General features: G+C 40.2%; 1 protein-coding gene across 2 annotated transcripts in view; it reads right to left on the bottom strand.

The window, feature by feature from the left end:
- Positions 1-509: 509 nt before the first annotated feature.
- The window catches only part of MXD4 (MAX dimerization protein 4), a 44,767-nt gene continuing 26,715 nt past the window's right edge, over positions 510-18,561 (bottom strand). Inside the window, exons 4-6 of one of the 2 annotated variants that reach the window (XM_063337155.1) lie at positions 11,260-11,374; positions 8,042-8,201; positions 510-7,044 (exon numbers count right to left, since the gene is read on the bottom strand). In XM_063337155.1, the coding sequence (XP_063193225.1) occupies positions 6,896-7,044; positions 8,042-8,201; positions 11,260-11,374 (424 nt within the window). In that variant the 3' untranslated portion in view covers positions 510-6,895. The remainder of the gene's footprint in view (positions 7,045-8,041; positions 8,202-11,259; positions 11,375-18,561) is intronic. The other variant, XM_063337154.1, reaches the window with a different exon arrangement.

Raw genomic sequence — 18,561 nt, forward strand, 5'->3', positions numbered from 1 at the left:
GAGGCAGTGGTGCCTTTGCACAGCAGTGACTCAGGAGAGCAAGCGGTCGCGGGGGGGGGCTTTTACAGAGCTGCATCCTCAGCCTGGGGAGCATAACATCATAGCAGGCAAAAGGAAATCAGCCTCCTACCAGCAGCAATCTCTGCTCTTCCAAACCCAGCTCTTCTGGCAGCAGTCCGTCACACCATGACCATACCTTTCTTGCCATGCCACGGTCCTTAAAAACACTGGGTAATTCACAGTTTCTAAAACAATAATATCTGAGAACTTTGGCATTGAAACCACTTTGAACTACCCCTTCTAGAGGAAGCTGATGGTTATATCACCACGAATTTAATTATAATTTAAGGCTCTCTTCCATTTAGATAGGCTTTGACAAAACATTTTCATCCTGATAGACAAGGCAAGCTTCTGCATTTTTAATATTAAATTTGAAACATCCATCAATACCAAAATGAAGAAACTTACTTTTCTTATAAACAAACCATAAGGCATTACAAATGTCAGGAAAGAAGCTGTACAGGTCATAAACTGTACAGGATTTACAAAAATAGTGCCATAACATCTGTCATAGTTCTCTTAACCCATGCAATTCATTCTTGTGCTAAGAAAAGTGGTGCTGTCCCACAATACAGCACTGCTAAATGTTTATTACAGCTTTTTTTCTGTTGCAGATTAAGTTATAAAAAGCTAGTGGTGTGCTGGATTGTATTTTATGCTTATTCTGTGATAGTGGTAATTTCAAAGAAAGTTTTAATAAAAAAAGTTTCCTATGCTTTGGGCATGAATATTTTTACTGATTCAGCAGCTCAGCTTATTTGAATCAAACATAAACGTATCGACAAGCTACTTGCCATGATTTCAGCTTAAAACTACTATTTCTATATTTTTAAGACATCACTGTATTTTAAGTGCAACGTGCTTGACAAACTGAAACAAGAAACAGTGGCTGTCATGCACTGCAGTTGAGAGTATAACGATGCAATTTGCAAAAGCTTTTCAGTTCTGTCCCTCCTCTCATCTCTCCTAGTAACAACCTAAAATGCTCATTTTTGTCTGGCTGTACATCGCTTCTGATGTGATTTTCATATTTGACAAAATACACATGCAGAATTTGTAGGCTGCCTTTTAATGCTTTTTTTTTTCCCCTGTCTTGTACAGAGCTGGAATGATTTCAAGTATAATTACTTAAAACAGACACTAATGCATTTCAATTTGCACTTTGTTTTACAGGTTGGTTTGTCTTCAGAAGTCTAGTAGTGGAACTTTATACAGCACCCATGGTTAGAGACAAATAATGACTATTGGGATTGCATTAGGCCAACATACGTAAAAGAACTTTAGTTTAAATAGCACTCCAACCTTCGTACCATACTATTAATTTGAATTGCTAAAACTCAGCGAATTCCTTGTGAAATAGACATTAAGCCTATATGGAAAGATTTGCAAAGAGAAGAAATGCTATACACAAAATAAACAAATGATGAAAATTTTTTTAAAAAAATGAAAACCACAACAAAAAGGTATAAAAATCTGTATTTATATTATGCCGAGATAATGATACAACACAATACTCTGTGTGCTACAGAACGTAGCAAGCACCATGTACGTGCGAACAAATGAATCTGTACAGTATAATACATCTCACAGACCGTGAACCGTTCCTTTGGCTCTGGGACCCAATGGCTCTGGCACAGAACCCACTCCCTAACACCTTTAGGCAACAATTTGGCCGGTAAACAGCAGAAGGCTCTCTGTCAGCACTTCACGTGCACTTAAAAATCCGTATTGCACAGACCCTTTCAATGACACAAGTCGTGTGTAGCTACATTTTACAGCTCTCGTGCGAAATGGAAGGAAGGAATTCTGAAATTGCAGCGCCTTCACCCGTCTTTGCCAACAGGCGAGTCTCTGGCTGGCCGTGTCCTTCCAGGACCCCTTTGCTGGCATTAATTGACAATACGTCAGGTAGAAAGAACGGCCGAGGTGACCAAATGGTTTCTGATCTTTTTTGGTTCATGTATCCCCTGCGATTTCATTCCAGGTAGTTACGCAACAGACATGGATGTTTCTTTTGCAGCTACCAATTAACAACAGTGCATTTAGTCAGTCACTAAGCAAATTGGCTCATTTCATTGCTGGGGAAATTAATTTCAGAGTGTGTTTGCCCCATTAGTATTTGTAGGGAGTACAGCTCTTCCTTAAAGTGTATCTAAAGGGATTCAATTCTCCTTCCACCAATTTTGAAAAGTGCAAGTTAGTGGATTGAATATCAACACTGTTACTGGCTCTTACTACACGCAAAACCAATGGCCTCTAGTAGTAAAAAAAATAAATAGCAGATTTCTGAAAGAGTAATCTGTATTGCAGTCATTTCCTTATCAACACCATCACAAAATAGAAGTGTATAAATTTAATATTCCTTGATTAAAAGTTGTGATAGTGTGATTCTTTTTAAAAATGTGTTTCTTTTCCACAGGGTTGATCTGCAAGGATGAAAAATGTCACCGACAGCTACCAGTCCGCTATGAAGTTGGTAAAAGGGTGAAATAATCACTTGTCACAGTAGCAGAGACTGCTGTAAGTGCCTCCAAGAAAAGCAGAAGTACATCCTGCGGCTGAACAGGCCCCGGGGCTCGGAAGGGGAGCAGGTCTGCAGGCAGAGCTCACGCAGACACAACTTCTGCTCTTTCTGTTTCCCACTTCTCTTCTTCTGGCGTTTAAGTTCATCCACTGAAATGGGTTACGCAGAGTGTACAGTCGGATGCTCAGAATACTGGTATTTGTCGCAGTAATTTATTTGTAGATCAACAGAAGTAACTTCTTTTTTTAATACAAAACGATATTAGACTGCATGTGGTATAGCTGAACACATACTCATCCATGTCAAGAAAAATAACACTGTTTAAGGTCAGGAAAAGTCTTAATTCTTTAAGTTAGATGCAACTTATATTAGATTCTAATTATTTTTTTTCCACCCCAAATCTTACAGTAAGAAATTAGGATAGAAACTCATCTGTGAACACCGGATGAAAAACTGTCCTTCTCATGGAATTTGGGGGACATTTTTATTCCTGCTTTACTCTGATAAAACTCACTCTGAAAAGAACTTGTTTTTTGCATAAGACGATGCAGGATGGATACAGGCTGTGGGCTGTAGAGTTTCTACTGTCCAAACCCTGCTTTTTGGAAGATAAATAAATTTACCAGCCTTAGCGGGTTGTACCGGGGAGGGTACAAACTGGGCAGGGACAGGATGGGAGTGAAGGAGATTCATATTCTGAATTGCAGTGGAGAATCTGCAGTAAAAGCTAACAATTTTAAGCTGTTTTTTTGTGCCTCCCTCCTGTGAAGGCAGAGTGCACCCACGGTGCTAGAGGAAGAGCTAACCCAGGCACCACAGAGAGGCGTGCATCCTCTCAACACCTGCGTGCTGCCAGGGGAAACCCTTCCTTTCTTCTCCCACCAGGAAATGGGCCAAACCTCTACGTCTCCATAAAAAGAACTTCTCAATGACTTCATCTCTCCAGAGCCTCTTCCCCAGAGGAAAAGACCAAGCAACCCTGTAATCTTGTCGCTACTCCTTCTTTTCCCATGGGGTAATTGCAGGGAAGACAGATAAACTTAGCAGCAGTATCTCCTCACCTGCCAAAAGCACGGTCATGACAGAAAAACGGCAGAGCTGCCAGGGTGGCTGGTAGCATTTAATCTCGCAGCAAGCAGTATGCGTTTTGCAGTCACGTCGTGATTACAGGTACAGTTGCGTGCACGGATGCATGCATGCGTGCACACACACGAAGCACACGCACCCATAGCCAGCTTTAAAAAAAAAAAAAAAAAAAAGAAAAACTATTTGCATCCCAAGGTGCTATTGCCACAGGTAGTGCTGTGCTGGCTGCTCGGTAGCAGGGTGAATCGTGTTGCTAAAGGGATGTCAGAGCCCCGACGGTCACCGCGGTGCAGCCGGGGCAGGGCTGGACTGCGGCACTGCGCGGGGGGGGCAGGTGGCCGCCCAAACCCACCGCCAAAGCCAACGCTTGAAACACTTGTGCCATTGCCTTCAGCTGGGCTGCTTCTGTCCGAGCGGCAGAAAAGGGGGCTGTGCCTGAAAATACCACCTTAAACTGGGCTGCGCTTGAAGGAGAATGACACAGGCAGTACGGTGTCATTTTTCTTTACCGGCCTAATAGCCCCCAGCTGTAATAACTGAAAAAGTAAAAACAAATAAACCCTTTTTATTTCCACTCAAGATTATTCGAGTAATTTTTATTGAAAATATAAGATCTACAAAGCCATGGATACCCAGCGTGGAAGAACTCATTAAGTTAGCACATTCATCTTTAAAAGGAAAATTTCAGGTCGACCTAAGGTACAATAATGTTCAATTTAAAATCTCGTTTTTCCTTCTGTAAGTTTCAAATCTCTTTTCATTAGGAGGTTCTGTGCAAGAGCTGCTTGTCATGAAAGGAAACACTTTACAATTCATGAGTGTGTTCATTATATAATAAATGAACAGCAACAATATACTAGCCTTTTTTTTTTTCCTGTTAACAGTCGTGTGTTAAAGTAAACTCTTTTTTTTTTTTTTTCCACGATTTGGAAATTAGTTACATATGCACCAAAGGAGCTAGTCATTTCTGCTGCTTGTCAGCTACACACAATGAGTATATTGCTGTGTGCTTTCCCCAACAATGAGGATTTTAGTAATATGCAAGGTGTATAGAACATAATACCAAAACCTGCATCACAGAAAAGGTTAATTGTTTTCTTATTCAGCTGCCAGAGTTTATAACCTTAGGCCCCTCCCCAGAGCCAAAGTAGGGGTGGCCGTCCATTAGGTTATGTAAATTAAACATACACGTTTTCCTTGTTGGCAAGTTCCAAGCAGTAAGCGAGAGTGCAAACAAGGATCTGTAAGCTGCCACAAAATGTATTCATATTTCTACTCCGTGTTGTAAGAGCCAAAGGGAGGACACGTATGTCAGATGTTGAAAGAACAACTGAATCTTTGTTTTTGATCATTATGGTCAGTCTGTCATGAGGTCTTGTATCTGAATGCTAAAAATGGCACCACACTTGGACATCCCATAGCCTTACACAGTACGTTTGTGTTTCCCTAGCCACTGAGCGCTGGTCTCACAGAGACCCTGACTTCTTTATAAGGTAACAAAATATAGATTCGGGTGCTGAAGAATCCAAGGGAGGGCTTTATACAAAGACAATTAACCCTCGCACCAAAACCTAATTTCATGATTTTACTTAAAGCCACACTGAATCAGTTGTGAGAGGGTGGAGATATAAATACACCTCTCTGCTTCATCGGTAAGGAGGTGGACAACTGACCATTTGAACAGAGGGTCTTGAAACAAAGCTTAGTTGTCCTTTAAACAATGAAAAGGAGAGGCATACATAAATGGTCACCAAGGCACAATATGACAAAGGTGAAGAGTCCCTGAGACTCTGGTCTGGGTCTGTACCATTCCCCTCCCTATACAAGTAAATGAGAACATTTAGGAAAATATAATACAAAATCTCTTACAGGAAATATAGACTACACTTGCTAAAATCACTTCCCTAAAAGTGTTTATAGCTTTTTTCTTTTTTTTCTTTTTTCTTTTTTTTTTTTCTTCTTTTTATTTTTTTAAAAGACCTTCTTTAAACAGATAATGCAAAGACTGGTCCATTTTTTTCTTACCCGGCAAGCCAAGCTCTAATGACTTCACTAAGCAGAAGTTGTATTAAAATACATCTTCATAGTATTGCTACAATTTGGGTAAATATGTTCTGAACAGCTTGATGAGTACTAAATAAACTTTGCTGTTTTACAGCATACATTTTAAATTTTTTGCACTTTTTTAAGAATAGAAAATGCAATTATAGTGTGCAAAAGAAAAAAAAGATTAATTATCTTCTAGCTGAATACTGTAATTTTAAGCCATGCCTTCCATAAAAATGTATTGACATGTGTAAATAGAAGAAAGGAAAAAAAACATACAAGCAAACAGAGACTTCATTTCCTTGCAAGGAAAGATTAACTATCACAAACTGGATCACTTGAGTTCCGTATTCTTCAGACAAAGAAATGAAAAAAAAAAAAAAACCAACCAAAAAACCCCCACTGAAATGCTTCAAATGTCATCCATTCCACGGTAACAGGTTAAAACTGCAGTGTTGCTTTCTACTACTCCCGTTAACATGGATAGAACAATTTGCTGCTGGTTGGATACTGAATACAAAAAAGCAAAAGAAAGTTGAGATCATCCCACATGAAGTCATTATTAGAGCTGGCTTTTCCCCCGTTTTGAAGTACAGTAGTGACTTGTATATATGACCTTTTATAAAGATCATCTGAGATTTGAAGATTTATCTGCCTGCTTCACCCAAACAACTGCTGAAAGAATTTATTCTAGAGAGCCTGCTATACAGCATTCAAAACGTTTTGGGTTTTTTTCATGAAAAAATACCACAAAAAGTAGTTTTAGGTTTTTGTATCTCCAAATCACTAACACATTCTAGATTCCATCTATTCTTCCATGTTTGAAAATGGTTTCTGCAAAATCAAAATAACTGTCAAACTCCCTTACGCCATGCTTCCAACAGTTTGAATTTAATACTTCTTGAATGGAATGACATAATTTATTGTCTTTAATTTGCAGTATGGCTACATCAAGCTAGCTTTAAGTCACAACTGTACCTAACCACAGTTCTCTGCAGCAAACCCATGATTTACAATATCTAATATTGTGGTTACAGTGCAGGGAACCGTGGGTAAGAAACCTCCATGTCAGAGTACTGTTGTTGGGGTTTCCCGGAAGAGTGGCAGTTGACACCTCTGGAATATTCATATATAAGTGCTTCAGTCAGATGGTCCTGAGTTGAACGGGTAACTCAGGCACTATGAGAGCCTGGCATTCAGTCTGCGGGAATGTGTGTAACCTCCGTCACTCGAACCGCTTTGCAAACTGTAGTGGTCTTCAGCATCACTGGCACTTCCAATACTGTCCATTTCACCTGGAGTAAACTCCATTCCTTCAATGTCTACTTCTAAAGAAAACATAAGAAGGCACATTTTCAGAAAGGCAGCACTTGTAGCAAGGAATCACGGGCCAGTATTGCCTGTGTCAACCAACCTTCAGGTGAAACCTGAATCATACTTCATTTTCGGTAATTAACAAAAAAGAAACGGAACAGTAGTTCCTGAGGAAAGGATCATCTTGTCCACCTGAGAATTAAAATCCCTTCTGTCCTTATCCACATAAATATACTCCATGACATCAATACCAAATGCTGTCCCAGAACTGTTCCAACCTGTGCGTAGACACTGATCTTAAAAAAACCCAAGGCTCAGAGGCCACGATACCGCAGCACCATTCATGGTAATTCCAACCTATACAGGTGTCGGCTAGTAGCAACCATGGTGTAGCCATCTGTCCACCAGTAACTGCAGCGTGACTGGCAACTCATCCCCCACACGCCCTGAGAAAGTCAGCCCGTGCGAGGGTTCAGGCACAGGAAAACTTCAAATGAGAAAACGAGAAATGGTGACAGGCAGCGTGAAGAGCTCTGTCTTAAATGAGAACCAAATGTAGAGACCACTTGGTGATCACTACACAGAAAATATTTTGAAATTTCACAATAAATTATGTGGAATTAATTTTTTTCCACACAAATGAATTAAGACCAATAAGATTTTTTTTTTCCCAAGAAGAAAATATTATGCCAGCCTTATCAATAATTAGACTAAAACTTTGGAACATTAAATGGTAATTGTTTGAAAAACTGGCAAAAACACATGCAGTATAAATAGCTTTAAAAATACATGCAGCATTAATAGCTTCAAAATTGATTAGAAAAAAGACGTTTTTCAAAGAATATAAAAAAGACGCAGTAGTTCTTTATTCTGCAAGTTGCATAATGGAGCAATTTTGTCTGGGTTTTGTTGAAAGCTTGATTTTAGTTCTAAGTAATGTTTTCTTGCTTCCCTACTTCCCTTTTCCTTCCTGCTCCTGCAACTCCCTTTGGGAAGCCCTCGTTCAATTACCTTGTTCAGAGTCAGTGGATATTGTTGATCCCATACTGTCAGTGCGGATACGCTCCATGCCCTGCACGGATAGCTGCTCCAATCTGCGTTTGAGGTAGCGGTGTTCCCGCTGTAATTGTTCTTTAATATTTAGAGCTTTTCGGTCCTGTTCTTCCAATTTCTTAAAGGGAGAGAAAGACAGTAAGCCGATAGTTTTTACTCATATTAAAACATTAGTAACTTAAGATCTTTTCATAAGCAGTAATTTTAAAGCAATTTGAATACTTTAATGAATTTAAAATTAAAATTAAATTAAATTCAATATGTTAATTTTTTTGTTGCTGTTCTACTGAGGTCAGTAAAATTTAAGCAGGCAAGGCCAGAGCTCAATTTGTTTCACAGTAAGATACATGGATACAGGGGGGTAGGAAAAAAAAAATCCCTTGGAGACTTTTGCCACTAGCAGACGTTCCTCAGCTAAGACCAAATTATTGTTGCCTTGGTGGTGGGGAATTTCTAAATCATTTTGTCAGGCAAAACTGGCATCATCTTTGATAACTAGAGCACAGCTCAGGTTTCAGTCAGAACGTTAACGCCTCTTGAGGGGAAATAAGAGACTTATCATCATAAAGGAACCATTGCGAGCCTCCGGAATGCTCTCCCTCCTATCACAGGCCATGGGAAGTTCTTACCATTTAAAAAGCTTCATTAACAATAAGCAGTATTAATCATATATAGTAGGAGGAATTTACTAACAATTATCTTTATTCTTGCATTTTTTTTCCTTGAACTTCTGCAGAGCAAATATGGTAATTCTGTGATAACCTCGTACAAAATCAGTGGTAGTAATCCAAAACTTCTCAGCAAACAGCCCGTGAAAGGATCCTTCCGCACATCTACCTAAAATCTCCCTTCTGCTTGAATAAAAGAAGGTATTAATTTTGGAAATAAAAAGAATTCTTCACACCCGGTAAAATGTGCTGCACTGTTGGTCCAAATATAATAACAGAAATAGTGTATTTTAAGATTTCAACTGAACCCTCTTCCAAATCACTGATAGCCATTTTAAAAATTGACTATAAGATTAGGGAAGAAAGTGTAATGAGTACGATGGGATCAAAAGCAGGAAGGGCACACAAATCAAAACACCTTATATTATTTAAAAAAAATAAATCTAACTGATAAAGTAAATTACAGGTTGTAGCAGTAAAATCACTTCTAAGACCCAATTTCTCTGTGAGCTGTGTTTAGACGACCACAGAGATTTAGGAGATGTGCAGGGAGTGAATACAGCTGCTCACGATTCCTCCCTATCGTCTGAGTGAACCTGTGCTTGCTTTTCTGAGGAGAGCAGGGTGGGACAGTGCACAGCAAACCACAAGCAAAACCATTTCAGAGATTTTGCTGTTCCAATGCCAGCCTGAAAGCAACAGTCTTTATCTTTGAAAAGAATAATTGACACTATTGAACTGAGCAGTTTCCTGGCTAAATGAAATCTAACTTCTGCAGCCTCGTTAAGCCCCCTCCCAGGCAATACGCTACGTAGATATGCATCATACGTGGATACACAATGTTATAATAAGAAAATGGGCTGGTACATCCATATACACAACAAACTGAATGTGCCCAATTGATCAGATTTCCTTTTCCTGTATTTTCCTGGCTGCAATCCCGAAGTCCAACAACTATTTTAGGAATGAACTCAGTGATTCATATCCAGGAGACTCAAAACTGTCCAACCTTTCAGGGCAAGTTTCAATATATGGGGGTGGGAAGGTGGGTGAGTATGAAAAGTTCAAAACTAATGACTGTACTAGAAATGGCAGGCAAGCATTGGCATGCCCTGGCAGTGCGGCGAGGAGGTAGCTGACCTGACGAAGAAAAGCAATTAAGTGGCAACCCAGTTAGGGTAGGTTCAGTTAAAATCTTGAAAAGAAAGCTAAACTTCAGTTTCAGGTTTCAGAAAATGAGTACCGTGCAGGATGGACTCGGAAAGAATCTGTTCCTAGGGGTTTTTTTTATCAGCAGCTGAAATGGTAACTACACGGCTAATCTCTCACACTTGCCACTTGTAAAAACAGTTTTGCAATTTGTATGCATAAGCCCATGATAGGGGGGCAGCCCGAGACAAAAACCACATGCAGTGCCTTTCACGCATGTTAGCCCGAATTATAAACAAGAGGCCAAAATCTCAAATGGTAAAAACAGGGGTTGCCCAGCTGGAGTAAATGTGCTTACAAGAGCTGAAGAAGTAGCTCAGTAAACTTGTTCATAAGAATGGTTTTGCTTAAATTGATCTCTATTTCTTCATACGAATTACAGCCATTTTTGCAACTGAATCTTAATGCTGTACAACAGCAGGCTGTTCTCCAAATTATTCCAAGATTACTGTCAGTGTTCAGCCTCTCCTGACACTTTTCTTGACCTGTTTCCCTGTAACACTGAAAAAATTACAGTCCTGGACACAGCAGCAGAAACCTGTTAACTTTTACATTTGAATACTTGTTTGTCTTATTTCTGCATATAACCCTGTTCCCCTGAAAACTACGACAGTAAAAATGGGAGTGAAGGTGTCTTTGGAGAGAGGAGCCCTGAGGAATAATTCCCTTTGAATTACCTGTGCAAATGTATAATCTGTACTGCTGATACATCACAGGTGAGATTTGCAGTTGGTTTTTGTTTTAAACTTGTTACGCCCATGAAACATGCAAGGGGAGCGGCAACTAACAGGAGGCTGCATTTCATTTTTCGTTTCTTTCAAATGATTTTCAAATGCTTCAGGATCTGGTCATTAAGATGTGGGATGGGGATAAGACTTATTATTAGTTATAAACCCTTTGACTCCATTAGTTTTTTTGATCACGAATGGATCTGGCTTTTTATATTGAAATCAATGCAGTACAATGCTACTGCTACTCAGTCCTTAAAAAATCAATATATTAATCAAAGAACACCTTTGATACATATGTATTATTTTTTTAAAAATACAATGTAAACCCCTAGTAACTAAGCAGAAATCACAAAATCACTGTTTTATATATGTGAGACTGCAGGGTAAATAGCAAAACACAAAACCTTGATACTGTGACTGAAATCCTTGCAACTAACGAAGGCCAATATATCCAGAAGATCAGACATATGGATACGGATTTTGTGTAAAAATTAGTTTCCTCTCTATGGATACACATTCTGGAAGATTCTGCTTTAAAAGAAATAAAAATACAGATTAATGTTTTTACCTTAATATGCATCTTAGCTCTTTTCAACAGACTTAGAGTGGTGTGTCTGGTGCTGTCCGGCCCGAGAGGCACAAGCTGTTTTAGCTGTTCCAAATATAGCCGGAGTTTAGCCCGCCTGAAATTATTAAAAATGAAGAGCGTTGTAGTAAAATTGCACCCGAACAGCATATCCTATATGCAAACACCATCTGTTTGCAGGATCTCTGTGCAGAATTTGATTCAACGGTGGCTTCCTTTCCCCTCCCTTTGGCAAATTTTCAGACCAAAAGGTCACTTGAAATGCAGTAACACTGCTTGGCACATTCTGATAGTAGTTTCATACCTATATTTCAAAGCAGTTTGCTCAGTGTGGTTAGTTAACAAAGGGGGAGTACGCTCAGAGATCTGAGAAATCCAGGGTAAGGCCCCACACTGAATTCACGACTGGGTAAGGAAGAAAAACCGGGACTTCGCTCCAACCCAGTGATTTTTGCAGGCAGAGATGGAGCCGTGGGAGGGAGCAGGGAGGCTGCAGACCCTGATTCCTCTCTCTCTGCCCCATTTTAGCCCTGCCTGATGTGATAGACTCGCTCCTGCGACACAAGGCAAGGGCATCCCTGCAGCTCTACGCAGCTCCGAGCTGCTTCCAGCCATGGGTTATCAAGAGGAAGGTCCTGATCCCCCTTCTCCTCCCATCTACTGACCCACAGTCCCCCTGAGAAGGAGACGTTCCTCGTCTCACCATACAGTCAGGACAACTTTTGTTATTAGCACACAAGAGAAAATACTTCCAGCCATATTGGGTCCTGCTTTCTCCGTTACTCCTTTGCAAGTGTCACTACTGCTGCTGTCAACAATCTCTCCTGTACTAATGACATTAAATCCATCAGTAAAAAGAGGATAAACAAAGTGGTATTTCTACAGATACTTTTTTCCAAACTTTGTCTGTCTTTGAGAAAGAAGCTGGCAATACTGTAGTCCATGAAACAGTTGCTTCATCTATCCCAAACAAGGCAGTGGCAAACCAAAGAACAGCGTGTTGAGTGTGTTTCTAGAGCCAAATCTAACAGTAAATCTCTCCTGGTTTTAACGCACGATTCTCAAACAGGAATCCATAGAAAGTCACCTTTCAGTTTTGTAATGGGATAGAAATAGATGCGGAAGCGCTTACATGAGCAACATCTCCGCTGTCTTCCTTTCTGCCAGCCTGTTACACGTTGAACAAAGCCATGACCTGGAGCACGCCGACACCCCCCACAAAGCAGGAGCGCTAAGTGAAGCGGATCACAAGTGTGAGATGAATAATCATCTTTTTCAAATCTGCTCCATGCTGCACAGAGGAAACAAACTTTGCAGGAAATTTAACGCTTCTGGTCAAGAGTGAAGGAACTTTCTTTTGAACGATCAGTTCAGAACCAGAATTCAGCATCAGTGTTGGAAATGCAGCCGAAGAGGATTTAATATGCACCAAATCACAAATTACACATGTGTAATTGGCATGATTACTGTAATGTGAAAACAGCCTCAGAATTAATGGGGAAAAAAACCCAAAGCAAAATAAAAATCTAATTAAAATACAGTACTATAATGACTACACACTCACATGTTTAGTTCTGGCGGCCTATAAATCAGCCATTATTAGCTAGGAATTCAAAGAGTATTTCTATAAAATTTTTAATTCTTTTTTCAAGCCACTTAGGAAAAATTGGTGAAAATGTGATTCTCAAGAGAAAACTGATGACAGAGTCCTTGTTTAGGCCTGGGGTTTCTTTTAAATACAAGGCTCTAAACATAACTATCTATATGCTTTTATTTAAATGGCAGCAACAAAGATTGGGGTAACTATTCACAAAAATATCCCCCATCAGACCACAGAGCACCCCTGTAGCTGTGAATTTAAACTGGAATCCAATTTAAATAGATCCCAAAGGTGAAATACCAGAATTAGGGACTACCAATATTTATACAGAAAATCCTACTCAGGTAAATTTTAATTTTTGTGTCTGTAATCTCTAACAACTATCTGGCTGGTTTTGTGTTTTAAATAAAAAAAAAAAAACTTGCTTCAGGGCCTAAATTCAATTAATCTTTTTGTTTTTTAAATGGCTTCTGAACACACACGCAATCATCTGCGTCACTCAGCACAACTTGGATGCAACTGTATTTAGACAGCTGACAAGAAAGTGGGGACTGAAGATAAAGGAGGATGTGGCAAGGAAGAGGACAAAAATAGTATCCAAGTAGTAAACAGAAAGTTAAATACATTGAAATGGCACAATCAATATACTTGCAGTAATTAAAAGTCTGATAAGGAATATACAAAACTGCTCATCTGAGATCTACTTAATATTAATCCTGGAAAACATTAATGAAACCAGACTACGTACTCAACTTATCTGCCTCTATTACTCTCTGAAGAAAGTCTGCTTACCGCAGGGAGAAAATAAGGATTTAGTGCACTTCCTTACCATCAACTGGGGAATTAACAGAAACATTACCAAGATCCAGTGGGCATGGCTGTCTGTCTTTTTAAAGTGCTAATTCTTTTATGGTACCTGCCAACCAGGTAAAGCAGGACTTCACAGAAGTGTACCACAAAGAACACATGACTGAAGCTAAGAATATTTTAACTGACCTACAAGAAGAATTAAAAAAGAGCTAAATATTAAAAAAATTGCTTTAAGGCATTTTCAGCACTAACAGTTGATAGCACTAAATATAATAAACACACTTCCTAAAGACTTGCTCTAACTTCACCATTTTTCTAAAGGGACTTTTTCTTTCATTTATTTACTCAGCACCTATGAAACCATTAAAGATTTTATAGCATAAGCACATAGATCTTTACATAAATATAGCATGTTTATGTGGCTAATTCACATAAACCAACAGCATAATCGATGGCACAGACTGTGAGCATAAAAAAAACCAAAAAACCAGCCCACCACAATTCCAGTGGTAGTGGAGTAAATATCCCTACATTCTTTATTTTGCACATCTTAAAAAAACCTGTAAGAATGTAAGAAAACATTTCAGGCATGTTATGTTAACAGATCACACCAGCAGGAACAGGGGACTCAAACTTCACAGCAGATAAGTTGTCGCGTACAGACTCTGCCAGCACTAATTTCTCTCTTTTTCTGCAGGGACCTGACAGCTTTCGCTCTTCCTGGGCTGACTGTGACCGCCGGAGGAGGGAAAGGCACTCACAGAGGTAATCGCAGCCGGAGCTGCTTTGTGCTTTGCAGCTCATGCTTTAAATTCCACCTAGAAAATAAGCAAAAAAAAAAAAAAAAAAAAAAAAGCGGACTGGTCTCAGAGCAACGGGGTAACTATCTCTGTGCATGAAATGTGGTTGAGTTGGGTAATTATGGTCTGCTCCAGCTTCGAAACCCAACTGTTACACCTTCGCCCACACAAACATGGTGTCAGGCCAGGACGCTGCTGCCTACAGAAGTGGGCACTTTTCTCACCTCATGTGGATGCACAGAAATATCCCCCTCGTCACTGTTACTGAATTTATCAGGGAAGGTAAGGATCTAAAAAAAAGCCATCCAAAATCTGAATCCACAAACCTGCAGCTCTCCACTTTGGGTACAGCCCCAAGCATGGAGAGAGGAGATGGGTGACCTGTCTCTGATTTACCACATTTTCCTTTCTGCCAGCAAATAAAGGGGTTTCACATGTTCAAGACAGACTTCAGTGTTTCCCCATAATTGAGCTCACAATGTGGTCCCATAAATCTGCATTATAGCTCTTGTAATGCTTAATAGAAATTAATTACTAAGCCCATAGACTTGGTCAGTGTTCCGCAGCAGTGGCCACGTCCAGAAGCGGTCGGGTGGTTCATCACATTCACATAAAGGAGAATGTAACTTGCTGACAACTAGCATAACAGATGACACCAGCTGGAATTCCCTTGAACTGGTTTTGAATCCATGAAACCTATGACGGGCAATACAGGCAGGTATTTCAGAACCAGTACCAAAATGAACCCTGGAGCTCCACAACTTGGAGGGACAAAGCAACAACACAGCGTTGGTGGGAATTTCCCTGTCATGCAAGGACATCCACCAGAGGTTCCTCTGAAGACCACTCACTGACTCTAATCCTCATTGCAGGAGCAATGCTGGCCAGAGAAGCTATCGTTCACCACTTCTGCAAAAAAGGCTGCCATGCAAAAGTAAATTCAGATCTTTGACTCTAATCAATTTCAAAATTAGGCTAAATGAGTCTATCAGATAACAGTCAATAAGCTTCCCCTTATCTATGAAATCCCAGATGCAAATCCATTTTAGCACACCAAGAAATGGAATACTAAGATGCAGAGGAAAAAAAAAAGAAAGAAACAAAAAAGCCTATTGTTCACACTGGATAATCTTAATTCCAAGGAAACTGCAACAATTCCAAGAAATTCCTACAGCTACTTGATGGGTTGTTGCAATGGGCACAAAATACTTCTCAGTAGGGCCAAATAATATAATGAGGCAATGATTGTGAATTGGGAGGTTCAGGATGGACATTAGGAAACTAATTTTTCACTAGGGCTAGCGCAGTGGTACACAATCAGAACAGGTTGGCAGAAAGGCTATAGAAGTGCCATCCTTGGAGATTTTTCAAGATGTACCCAGATAAAGTCATCCCATTCAGAGGTCCCTCCAATCAACATTTCTATAAGCATTTAAATCAGAGATTGTTTGTAAAGCTGTAGCATTTGACTCACAAGATTGCTCCCAGTCATGTTAACAGCAAAAAAACCTGCCACTAAAACCTGTGCCAGTCTGATTGATTCAGTGCTGATACGTTTGTGGAGTGACCTGATCCACCTGCAGTCTTTCCACAGGGGCTCTCCAGGGCTTTTTTAGGTCCAGCACAGCAGATAGAAATGGCCTGCAGCTAGTCAGACAGCAAATTCAGTTCAGGCAGTAGTTGCACAGTTTTTTGATAGCAGTGAAGGTGTGTTTTCTAAACCATACAAGTATAAATCTGTAGACCTTATTTGTGGGAGGGAACAGTATCCATCATTTAAGCCACTGGTCTGCACAAAGATGGCTGTAAAGGCAAAGCCTTCCTTTGGCAAGTGCACATCCAAAACAAGCCGCGTAGTCCTCAGTGTGACGTGCCTTAGCCAGGCCTCGGCAAAATTAAATGGCCACAGACACTCGTGAGAGTCTACAGTGTGACAGTGAAACGCTTGTCAATCCCGCCACCTTGGCTGGGCCACCCATGGAGACAAAGCTGCCAACAGCCCTCCATGAGTTTATGGTAGGTAGCATGGGGTAGGCATTTCCTCAAGGCTGCACCCAAAGACATAAACAACAGTTCCTGCTGTTGGCATTGTGCCACCGACTGCCAGAGATCACTTGCAGAAAGGGTCAAAAGGGCCATGCTCATCCGTTTCTCAACAATCGTGGGCAACAGCATAAAACTCACTAGAGAGAAGTCAAATCCATGAGAACGTTCACCTTGCACATCCTCAAGGCCTCAGTCCACAGCCTCTCCAAATCATAAGAACGACTCTCATACACCCATTCTCAACCTCACTGTAAAAGGCAAGGAGCAATTCTATCAGCAAAGTTTGTCATCCTGTGGGAAGTCCCAGGAGAGCTCGGGTTTGCACCCACGCACTCCTACTAGGAGATTGCCCAGTGAAGACATGGAGCTGCCTTGGCCACACTGGGAGGCATCTTAAGAGCTGCAGCATCTGCAGCTGAAGGGCTGCAAGGATCTCGAAGGCTAGGAAATGGGCAAAAAGCCACTAAATGTCCATATTCCCATACTGCACGCTCTGAGTTTCTCTTCATGTTCGCTTCAGCAGAAGCTGGCTGGGTCAGACAGGTTGCTGTTGCTTCAACACCCACAGCCCAATGTTCCTCTCACACCAGAGTGCATCACCGAAGCATGTATGGGCATGAAACAATGCTTGCCTCACAAGAAGGCCCTAACTGTGCTTTCTGCAAGATGCTTTTAATGCTAAAAATGCTTGCATGGCTGAACATGTGTCTGTATTTCAGATGTCCCAAATTTAGTCTACTAAACTAGCTGTGTGCACAGGAGGTTGACATACTCTTGAATCAATAGCTAAATATACTTGCCTGGTGATGTTGTGAAAAGAAAAGGACACTACAGATCAAACACTCAAATGACATTGAAAATGCCATCATTACAAGCTGCACTAGTGAGAACAACAGATATATTTGAAATAGATGCAAAACCTAAAAATTTGTCATTTCTGTACATTAACCATTTCGGTCCGAAAAACAGCCAGCCTCACACCCTATCACAAGGGAAATTTGATACAGATTTAATACAAACAAACCCCCCACTTCAAAGAATATAAACCGATTTGAAATGAATGTAGAAGACGTATTATTACAAACTGGACAGAGTTACCGAAGCATTTTGGATTCCTTCTCTCATGTTTCACATGTTTTCTTTTCCACATTCAAACCTATCCTGGTCCTGGTGCTGTGCAATGAAGTTAATATACAAAGGTTTAAATATAGAGCAGTTACTAAATTTTTCATTGTTGCATAATGACTATGTAATCTGCCTTAATAACATACATAGAATAAAGTCAGAGAAGAATCTCTGCACCAAAAATTCACTTTTGGAATCAAATGTTCTCCAGGTACATTGTGAACCAAAGTGGTCTGGGCTTAGCGCACAACTCTGGGTCAGAGACCCCTGCGGTGAACTAATGATTGCATTTTCTCCCTAAAGAAATGTGATTTTATCTCCCTGAAATGAAATTCAGCACAAAATACAGAAGTGAGCTAACTGCAATTCTAAGATGCTCATGTTTTTACAGGAAGACTCTTCACAGTTTTATTTATGAAATGCAAATACCTGCGTACAGGGAGCACTCAAGTTTTAGATAGAGAGGATCAGCAAACACAGAAACTCAGGATTCTTTGTGATATGCAGTGGTCAGGATGAACACAGACAGCATCATTATTCATAAACTTACCATTATTTCAAAGTTTTTAAGAAATGCAGACCAGCAGTAAAAGCTTCCCCCTTGCGACTTCAGGCTTCACCTGCCACCAAGGTAAAATCAGAGCGAGGAACTCTGCCTGCCTTCTGACTCCAACATCAACCCTTTCTTACGAGAGCTTGACACAGCAAGTCAAGATCTCTTAAGGGCTTCAGCTCTTTTTATTTTATGCACAGTCACACTCTTGAGGGATGACATAATTTTGCTGCAAATGCTTTTAATGGTACTAAAAATTAAATGTGTTCATATTATTTTTTTATATTCTTGGGTACCATGGCCATACATATAATGTAGGTAAACACGTAATTATATACCCCACTCTGCTT

This window comes from Chroicocephalus ridibundus, chromosome 5, assembly GCF_963924245.1.
Source record: "Chroicocephalus ridibundus chromosome 5, bChrRid1.1, whole genome shotgun sequence".
Classification (NCBI taxonomy): domain Eukaryota; kingdom Metazoa; phylum Chordata; class Aves; order Charadriiformes; family Laridae; genus Chroicocephalus; species Chroicocephalus ridibundus.